Genomic DNA, 10661 nt, shown 5'->3' on the forward strand with positions numbered 1-10661 from the left:
ATGGCTGATCGGTGTCTGTGGTCAGTGAGATGGACGAAAGACGAAGGGAGGCATTTTCAAGGATCCAAACCGCTAGCTATCGCTGTCATGTCTAGACTCCACCAGTCAGCAGAACCAATAATAATAGGACGTAGTAGAAGAAGAACCTACAACTACAATGATATGACAATAAACTGCAGTGAACGTGTCGCTGTTCATGTAAATTTGTGCTTAAAATCAGGAGGAAATATGAGGCAAAAGGTATTTACAATATATAATCACTCTTTCCTCATAGTTTACATGTTTAATGGGTAAGACCTGGATTCTGTTTACTGTCATGATCTAATGAGTTAGAAACCTGGACTCATCTGAGAGCTCCATGTTTCAGATTATTAATGAACTGCTGCCATTTAGAGAAGAAAACACACAGTGAGAATAGATCATCTGACTGACTCCTCCTTTTCAAAGCTCCGTCTCCTCTACACCTCCTCTCCCTGTTGGAGGAAGGGAATGTCATCCTGTCTCCTGATCTTCATTCTGCTTTCACTCCACTCAGAGACGCCACTGAGGAGCTTTTAAACAGTGACTGTATGTGTTTGTTTCTTGCTGTGTGATTCTGAAAGGAGCTAAAACTCACTCAGTGGGTTGAAGGGCTACGGTGGCTGATTCTCAACTGAGCTGCTCTGATTATTACAGACGTCCTGAAACTGAAAGTGGAGTTTGGACTGAAGGAGCCATTACAGAGAAACAGCACAGCAGCAGTTGGAGGAAATGGCTGCTAGAAACCCTCTTTCAGAAGAAGAGCTTTCATGTCCTGTGTGCTGTGACATCTTCAGGGATCCTGTTTTAATTTCGTGCAGCCACAGTGTGTGTAAAACCTGCCTGCAGCAGTTCTGGGTAGCTAAGGGGTCTCGAGAATGTCCAGTTTGTAGAAGAAGATCCTCAAGGGAACTTCCTCCCAGTAACCTTGTACTGAAGAACGTGTGTGAGGCTCTTCTGGAGAGCAGGAGTCAGAGATCTTCAGCAGGGTCTGAGGGGCTCTGCGTTCTGCACAATGAGAAACTGAAACTCTTCTGTCTGGATGATCAGCAGCCTGTGTGTTTGGTGTGTCAGACTTCAAAGAAACACAAAAGTCATGACTTCTGTCCAGTAGATGAAGCTGTGACTGAGTTTAAGGTAGGACACGTCAAATATTTTGAAATGTTAAATGTAACAAACTAATAGTCTGAATTATTTCAGTACCAGATCAGCCTGTTTGTGCTAAAGGTGAAGTCAGTCAGTGGGTGTGGTTTCAGGCCAAACAGCACGAGTGAATTATCAGTCAGAAAAATGCTCTGTTGTTAAATTCATTATGACGGTCAATGTAAAATGTAAACTTACAGAAATACAGAATTACTCTCCACTGGACAAACATGAAAAAGTCTCTTCTAGTTCTGAAGCAGAGAGTAAAACTGCTGTTATTCTCTATTCAACTGTAGTTTGTAGGACAACTATTACATTTAAACAGCTAAACTGATCACTCATCACTCATTTAGACGTCACTCATCTGAACTGTTGTTTGATTCCAGGATAAACTCAAGTCTGCTTTGGAGCCTCTACATGAGAATCTGAGAGTCTTAGAGGAAGCTAAACGAGACTATGACCAAACAGCCGCCCACATTAAGGTGAAACATCATCTTGAACTGTGAAACATGTTGCTGAGGTCATGTTTCTGATGAGGGTCCACTTCTCCTGTAGGTGGTAAACGCTTTTAGATCATCTGTTAGAGTTTGTGTTTCCTAATCGTCTCTCATTCCAGACGCAGGCCCAGCACACAGAGAGGCAGATAAAGGAGGGGTTTGAGAAGCTTCACCAGTTTCTAAGAGATGAAGAAGCAGCAAGGATAGCTGCACTGAAGGAGGAAGAGGAGCAGAAGAGTCAGATGATGAGGAGGAAAATTGAGGAGATGAATGGAGAAATCTCAGCTCTTTCAGACACAATCAGGAACATAGAGAAGGAGATGGAGGCTGAGGACGTTCTGTTCTTACAGGTAAGTAACTCCTTCTTTCTTGCTTTCTTTCTTTCTTTCTTTCTTTCTTTCTTTCTTTCTTTCTTTCTTTGTCAAAACACTCCTTCTTTTCTCTTTCCAGCTTTATTGTTGTATTAAATAAAATGTGAGTTATTTGTTTTAGTATGAAAGGGGAGGATCTCCATGAAGATCTGTCTACAGCCTAATTAGAGCTTTTCTGAGATTTCCACCAACATTAGCCAGACTGTTGACATGAAGGAGAAAGCTCCTTTACATTAACCCAAACCAACTCTGCGTACCTCTGTAAAGCCTGTGTCCACTCAGCGCAGGCACAACATACAGAATGCTTATAGCAGCAGTTCTTCAGGTCGACTGCAGGGCTGAGAATGAGTCTTGATTTGAATTTCACTGCAGTTCAGAAAGTGAATGTGAACTGAGGAATGAATGAAACTCCAGTGTAAATATCGGAATTCATTTAACTCACAAGGTAAGAAGTTAGTTATAGAGCTAATGACACAAAGTCCTTATAGGGAAGTCTGTCCTCTTGATGGCATCTTTACAACGTCCCTGGGCAGAGATTTCCAGTACTAAGAGACTAGACTCCTCTCTCTTTGAATGAGGAGTCTAGTCTTGTATGTCTGGAGAAACTGAAACTAAGAGCCAAATCAACTTTTAAAAAATATATTTAAAAATCAGTGATAAAATCAAATATTTTAGAGTTTATAACACACACACACACACACAGACACACACACACACACACACACACACACACACACACACACACAATAACAGTGTTTCAGCTTGTCCTGGCTGATGCTTATGCCCCTATATCCACAGAGAAGGGGAGCTTCACTAGCGCTTACTGAGCAAGCTGATTGGCTCATTTTATTGGAGGTGGGACTTTCCTAATGAACTGACACCAGGCTGAAGGAGCTTTCCCTTTCTTCTACCATCCAGTGTCCTGTCTCCCCTTCACAACATCTCTGCACACGCTTGTGTGTGTGTTCATCTCTGAGCTGCAGCTGCTGTGTGTGTAGTTGTGTTATGATATTGATATTAATTTTATTAATGACTCAGTTTTTCAGGAGAAACTTTACTCTGAAAGGCTCCTGTTTTCATTTGCACTCATTCTCTCCTCAGCCGACTGCACTGCAGTTTGAAAGTGACTTGTGCAAACGAGGGGCATCTCGAGTTCTCGTGCCCACATGAATGAATGATATCACAGTGCAGCAGAATTGGGGTGGTAAGCAATATGAAGGATGTGGCAGCCGTTACATTCTGCCAGCCCAAAGATCCCAGGATGAGTTAATAGGAAGCTTTAATTGTCTCCTTCACACGATGATCAGCAAACAGAAACAGGCGTTGAATACGTGTGTTTGGGTGTGTAGACGTGTGTGTGGTTTCTGTAAATCAGAGAACAAACAAAAAGCTCGACTGCAGAACATGATATTTACTCAAATGTGTAAATGATTCATTATTAGATGTTAATGAAACAGTCCAGCTAATATACTGAATTCTCTAGTTCTATTAATAATCAGTGCAAATTCACTGAGAGCCAAAGTAGAATTAGCAACATCTCACTAATCTCCACTGACTTTAGCAGAGTCAGCACATTTCACAGTGAACAACACCAGAGGCCCCATAAACGATTATTACAGCTTCATTAATGCTCACAGAGCCACAGACACCAAGTAGAGTACAGTACTGAGCTCTGCTGGGAGGAATCTCATCTTCTGACTGTATCTGATCATCAGCGGAGCTTCTCCTGGATCCTCATCATCCACAAACCTGCTGCTTGTTGTTAGTTTGGCTCTGGTTCTCTTGTTGGTGGTTCTCCTGTAATTCTTAGCCGTGTTTCCATCTGAGCCTCATTAGATCTTTATCTGCGTCTGTTTGTTGACGACTGGTTGATGGATTTGTTTGCGTTTTGCTCGTCGGTCTAATTTGTGGTCCCTGCCTCTCAAAATCCATCCAGTCAAACTACTTTATCAACATCTGACTGATTAGATTTATTAATAAATAACAAAAATACTGAGTTTTATTAAGTAGTTATTTAGAAGGTAAAGTTTTATTGAAATGAAATGATGGATAATGTCACTAACTTGGCTGTTTGCTGGTGTTTGTGTGTTTCATATGAAAAACTCCTGAAAAGTCTCTTCACTTTTAACTACAATGTTCTTTGTGTTTCCCTCTCAGAACTTCAAGTCCACAGAGAAACAGTGAGTAAATGTCAGACCACACATTTTATCTAATGCTACAGTAATTATTACATTAAATCTACAGTATATTGTGTTTATTGTAAATATGAGTGTATTCTAATGAAATGAGGGGAATAAGGACCGTGTGTTAATGTTGTAGTGATGAGAACAGAAGCAGAAATATTTATTTAACAGAAACTACAGAATTATTGACTCTCCAGACAATAAATGTGGTGAAATATTGATATTTAGTGAAATAAATGACAGGCTGTAAAGTTTCTACAGTGATATATTTCACACAGTCTTCTGTTCTCAGAGCTCAGCTCACACCAAAGGATCCAGAGAAGACATCAGGAGCTCTGATCAATGTTGGGAAGCACCTTTCCAACCTGAAGTTCAGAGTGTGGGAGAACATGCAGGAGGTTCTCCAGTACAGTAAGTTCTGTTTCTCTTAGGGTTGATCTCTCACACACAGCCTGCTTCTGCACTAATGACACACTGTTTATAAACTATTAGTAACATGTTATCATGTTCTCTTTATTCAGGGGGTATAAAGGAGACTGAAACTGTACTTAAGTGAAAGTATGAACACTGTACTGTGCAGAAATCTCACTCAGATCAAACGGGAAGTGTGGAGATAAAATAAACTCCAGTTAAAGAAGAAGAATCAGATTTTAATCCAATTGATTAAAAATTAAATAAAATTTTAATGTCTTTTTTAATTCTGTCAAATAATTTTTACATGTAAGTTTAATTTATGTGAAATAATTTCTCTCATTGTAATTTTGTTACTAATCCATCGAAACACTAAAAATACTATGTATAAATAGAAGCTGAACAGAATTTTAAACTCTTGAAACATCAATTTCATTAATTTATTAAAAATGTGATCGTGAGAGAATTTTATAATTTATAGTAAAACTTTAAAATTTTCAATAATACAGTAATACATTTTTTTTAAATTCTTTGTAACGATGTTAATCAGCAAAATGAAACAATAATAATAAAGTCACTCAAAAAAACTATTTGACTTTCAAAAGACAAATAATCCAAAAAAGACCAAAACACAAACGAATCAAATTAAAATGAACAATGTTTCAAAATGTATTTGTGCTTTTTCACTTTTTAGTATATTTTTATTTTAAAATAAAATAATACAATATTTTAACAATTAAAACTTTTTATTCTTGTGTTATTAATACAAATTCAACATTAAAATTATATTTCATACTGACATTGAGGTGAATATAAATTTTATAAATGGATAGAATATAAATAATGAAAATACTAATTTTATGCGTTAATGTAAAAAAGTATTTTCATAAATATTATATTAGATTATTAGATTATACAAATTACACAGAAATATTAAGTGGATTTTATTCTTCATCTTCTTCATATGATTATTATTACTATTGTTACTATTATTAATTAGGTCTAAATGAATCACTAACAAAACAATTTAACTTTTAAAAGAAAATGAATCCAGAAAAGACACAAATAAATCAAATTAAAAGCACATTTAAAAGAATATATTTGTGTTTTTTCACTTTTTTATATTTTTATTGTAAAAAAAAACAGCACAATATTTTAAAAATGTAAACTTTATTCTTGTTTTGCTTTTAATCCAAACACAACAATAAAAGTATATTTCATATTGAAATGGAGGCAAATATCAATTTGACTCTTATTGATAAAATAGAAATATTTATTTCATGTGTTATTTAAAAAGTGTGATAATAGAAATATTAATTTCATGTGTTATTTAAAAAGTGTGATTACATTAATTATACAATACTATTGCAGTAATTTATTATTATTATTATTATTATTAAATCTGGATCACATTAACTGGATCACAGACGTTCAGGAAATGTGTGGAGATCAGATTTTGATCATTTGATGGAGAGAGAAAATGGACTGTTTTATAATTTATAATAATAATTTATTGTAATAATTAATAAAATATAAAACGCATCACAAAATGATCTGAAAGTCCGTGAGAGTGAAGATGTTGATGGACGTTCAGCTCTGTGAGTGAATCCCTACAGAAAAATGCTGCACTCAGATCAGATCAGTCACTGGACTGTAATGACCACTCACTACTGAACATGCACTTTAGTGCTGCTCTGAACTGAACATCAACATTTAGTCCAGGATTAAAGTTGATCTGAGTTCTGGAATCTACCTCTAAAGCTGTTTCACTCACAGTAAAGAAAACAGTCTGTAGAGGTGAAACATTTACAGAAACGAGAGAAAAACATGATGTTTCATTGTGTTCTCTCTCCTCAGCCCCTGTTACTCTGGACCCCAACACTGCACATCCACGCCTCCACCTGTCTGATGATCTCACTGCTGTAGAAAAGAGAGACCAGAGATCATCACTTCCTGATAATCCAGAGAGATTTGATGAGTATGAGTCTGTTCTGGGTTCTGAGGGTTTTAACTCAGGGATTCACTGCTGGGACGTCCAGGTTGGAGACAGTGATTACTGGGAACTGGGTGTGATCACAGAGTCTGTAACAAGAAAAGGAGACTCTTTCTCGGGTTCAGTGTGGAGGCTGAGATACGATCAAAGCAGAAATAAAATCTGGATTCTCTGTCCAGGACAGTCAGGTCACTCCTTCACCCCTAAAGAGAAGCTGCAGAGGGTCAGAGTGCAGCTGGACTGGGACAGGGGGAAAATGACCTTCACTGATCTTCTAACCAACACACACCTGCACACTATAACACACACTTTCACTCAGAGAGTTTTACCGTTTTTCTGTAATTTTTCTGTTCATCCTCTGAGGATCTTACCAGTGAAGACGTCAGTAACAGTGGAGCAGCACAGTTAAAGCTGAAGCTGAAGCTGAAGCAGATCAGCGCATTGAGCGATGGGCGTTGATGGTTCAGGAGCTCAACCTTGGGAACAACTCCTTCTTAAGTGGAGCTTCATGTTCAGACTGAAGTCGTTTGTTCTGTCCGTTTTCCTCCACGTGAACAGACTTGCAGTCATTTTCTACCTTTACTTAAATTCCGAGTGAGGCGGTTTGTCGGACTTTCAGTGTTTATACAGCTTAATTTTCTCGGCTGAGCCTTCAGTTGTCAGTAGATTCATTATTGAACAAATATGGCCGATTAATCGCGATTAAGTGCCCATTTCCAACTTAAGTAGCGTTAGCACATTTTCAGCTAGCTAGCAGACTGTTCAGAGGTAGCCCAGCTAGCAAACAGCACAAACCTTAAAGCAGCGACTAGGTTTTCAAACGTTTAGTGATTATTATGATCAACCACACAATATAAAGGTAGAATGATTCATTATTCATTTAACAGACCCCCAGCCAACGGAGTGGAGGTCAGCTTCTTGTTCCAATTTTCCGTTCCACCTTAAATACTGCGGCCCGAGGCGCCAGAATGTAACTGTCGCACCACTTAAGGTAGAACAGGGAATTCGAATAAGAAGCTGGGACCCGTTATTGAGCGTAAACCCGAGGGAAGACGTGGCTGAAGTTAGCTTCTTATTCCAATTCCCCGAATTCTCCGTTCCACCTTAAATGGTGCAGCAGTTACATGGGGCCTAAGGCATCAGAATGTAACTGCTGCACCATTTAAGGTGGAACGGAAAATTCGAATAACAAGCTAAGTTCAGAAAGCCAGCGCTTGAGCTTTACCAGCAAACTGACAGCGAGCCTGAGTTTTCCTGTTACCCTGAGAAGCTTCAGCCTCAGCCCAGCCACAGCACGTTACCCAGCAGAAGCTGTTCAGCCATAGTTTAGTGCAGGTTGTTAGCTAGTTAACATTAAATGAACTGTTACCTTCTTTGGGTTAAACCAGCCCCTAAAGTATGAAGGCAGGAAATAAATGTTCTGTCAGTTTAATAGTCTGTTCCCCTGAACTTAATAAATCGCTCTTATTTTCACTGCAGTGACCCGTCCATAGAAACTGGTCTAAATGGCCAAACACTTTAAAATGGTATCATTCTTAAAAGAGACGGTTCTTTAAGTGTACTAAATGTTGTGGTTCTATTTAGAACCACAAGTTCTATATTTAACTGTCTTGTGCTTCAATGGTTTTCTGAATTGTGAAGTGGTTCTTCAGATTGATGGAGGATGTGTTGTATATGGTCCCATATGGCACCTTTTGGAAAATATTTCTATAGAGCACCAAAAACCACTGCGTTTGGAGCCTTGAAGAACCATCTTTTTTAAGAGTGTACAGTAAAATTATTGATTTATAATGATGGGCTGAGAACAGACTACATATTTGTCTGTGTTTTGAACTTGACTTTTTATTGACCAATTTGAAAACCTTGACTGCTAATTGCTTATAGTAAAATCATTTCATATTTCTGCTCAGAGCTGATATATGGCTGATTATTGGAAATGGACACATTTTAAGATGTGTTGAATTAGACTGATCATTAAATTATATCAACCACCAAGAGTGTGGAACCCTGACTTATTAACATGTGCAGGATGTGTTAGAACTAGAAGTAATGCGTAATGTAACTGCTACAATTTATGGCCAGTAGGGGGCTCTTTTCTTCAAAGAGTAAAAAAAAAGAAAAGTGCCTCTGACAGATGCTGTAGAGCAAAACGGAGGGAATATTTCTTGTAATTTGAAATAATGGAATGTTAAACTGAATTAGTTTGAATTGACTTTTTAGCACTGAGAGAAATGCATCATTAGACATACTGTAATATAAAGGTAGCAGAGATATGAAAATAGTGACTAAAGAAACGACTGATGAAACATTCAAGAACGAATAAAGAAATGAAATTAGCCATTCTTACATCCTTGATTGACTTCAGGACGTATATAAACAGGTAAACGGGTGTAGTGCACGGGGGTAAAGTAATATCCACAAAGGCCCGGAATGATTGCAGGTTTTCATTCCAACAGAGCTGGAGCACCTATGATCAGTTGCTGAAGAACAGAGTCCAGCTGATTAAACTAGTAGGTGCTCCAGCTGGTCTGAAATGAAACCCTGCAGCCACCCTTGGATAAGACTAGCCAGCCCTGGTCTAATGTGTGTGAAAGGTGTACAATACTTAGGGTTTAACATTGAAGAAACCGTTTATTACATTTTGGGAACATTTTGAGCTTCTAAAAATGTTAAACTCAGAGAGAGAGATTCTTTGTACATAGAACGTTTTTCTACAAATAAAATGTTGTTTTCTTTTTTCAGTGTATAATGGAACGCAGATGGGGATACAGTGAGCGGAGTGATATGCGCAAGAGAGCTGTTAAGAGAGTTAATGACATGATTACATCCTTGGACAGAGATACACCTGATAGTTCCAGAGTAGACCGAACCCAGGAGGACAGTGTAGTAACAAGCTGTAGTGGTGCCACACGTGCGTTTGCTGATGCTTGTGGAAGTGAAGAGGAGGTTGACTGTGAAATAGGAAGTAGTTCTTGTGACAGTGGCAGTGAAGATTTATCACATAGTGATTTGAGAAGCTCTTTGTCAGACTGGGCAGTTGAGTTTGGTGTTTCACTTGTTGCACTTTCAGCACTTCTGTCCATATTTAGGGTTCACCATGCTTTCCTCCCAAAAGATGGCAGGTCATTGCTTAAAACAAGAACTGAGTATGTAGTGGAAAAGATAGCAGGTGGGTCCTTTTACTATTTTGGTATATTAAATATTCTTGGTAAAATGCTTCTAAAGTTCCAGAAAAATATACATTTAAATTGCAGCTAAATTATTTAAAAGTTTATCTGTTCAGTTCTGGCCAGGGCTTGGTGCTGCAAGAATGCACAACCAAAGGACCAGTATTAATTGCTGTGTTCTGTGGTGTATCAAAGCCAACTTCATTGTCAGAGTTACCTTAATCAGAGACAGACTGACCCCCGCACACACCCCCACCCAGAGACAGACTGACCCCCCACACACCCCCAGAGACAGACTGACCCCCACACACACACCCAGAGATAGACTGACCCACACACCCCCACCCAGAGACAGACTGACCCTCACACAGTGTAATAACACAAATATTCTGCAAACTCATTGTAACCCAGGTTAGAAAAGAAGCTATTAGATGTTAAAACAAGATAATCAACCGTAACTGTAATCGAGCAGAAATATAGTCGAAATAATCATAATAATTAATTCCGACATTTAGAAAGAGAAAGTAGACTAAAACATGATTCCTTTTAAATAAAGACAAAAACCCAGTATTTTATTTCATTAAAAAACAGCGCAGACTTTTGTCGATTGACTGTTTGGTTTCCAAGCCTCCCCAGCTGGAACACGACCGACCTTCAACGTTGAAATGTGGTTGAAATAATGTCTGTTATTGTTTCAACGTTGAAACAATGTTAAAACAACATTTAATGTTAAATGATTGTGCAAACGTTGAACTATTAACGTTGAATCAACATAATATCTTCAACCTGCCTTTGTATTGCTAAAAAAACACAATAAAAAAACGGCTGGATGCAAGGATGAAAAATGTACCAACAACTCTTTGGCGTTGGATTTTGAA

General features: G+C 38.2%; 1 protein-coding gene across 2 annotated transcripts; it reads left to right on the forward strand.

Moving 5' to 3' along the window:
* Positions 1-10661, forward strand: LOC108416603 (tripartite motif-containing protein 35-like). 2 transcript variants are annotated; one of them, XM_037541575.1, is made up of 6 exons: positions 1-1155; positions 1548-1643; positions 1778-2008; positions 4196-4209; positions 4505-4623; positions 6481-10661. In XM_037541575.1, the coding sequence occupies exons 1-6, from the start codon at positions 751-753 to the stop codon at positions 7023-7025; spliced, it is 1410 nt and encodes a 469-aa protein (XP_037397472.1). In that variant the 5' UTR covers positions 1-750; the 3' UTR covers positions 7026-10661. The 2 variants fall into 2 exon arrangements, with proteins under 2 accessions (XP_037397472.1, XP_037397471.1); XM_037541574.1 differs by having other exon boundaries at positions 751-1155; positions 4187-4209.

The sequence above is a fragment of the Pygocentrus nattereri genome, chromosome 9 (assembly GCF_015220715.1).
Source record: "Pygocentrus nattereri isolate fPygNat1 chromosome 9, fPygNat1.pri, whole genome shotgun sequence".
NCBI classification, from domain to species: domain Eukaryota; kingdom Metazoa; phylum Chordata; class Actinopteri; order Characiformes; family Serrasalmidae; genus Pygocentrus; species Pygocentrus nattereri.

Coding starts and splice junctions, on each gene's coding strand:
- LOC108416603 (XM_037541574.1), top strand. CDS start 751: ATGGCTGCTAGAAACCCTCTTTCAGAAGAAGAGCTTTCATGTCCTGTG. Junction 2,009..4,186: donor AGGACGTTCTGTTCTTACAG/GTAAGTAACTCC, acceptor TTTCCCTCTCAG/AACTTCAAGTCCACAGAGAA. Junction 4,624..6,480: donor GCAGGAGGTTCTCCAGTACA/GTAAGTTCTGTT, acceptor CTCTCTCCTCAG/CCCCTGTTACTCTGGACCCC.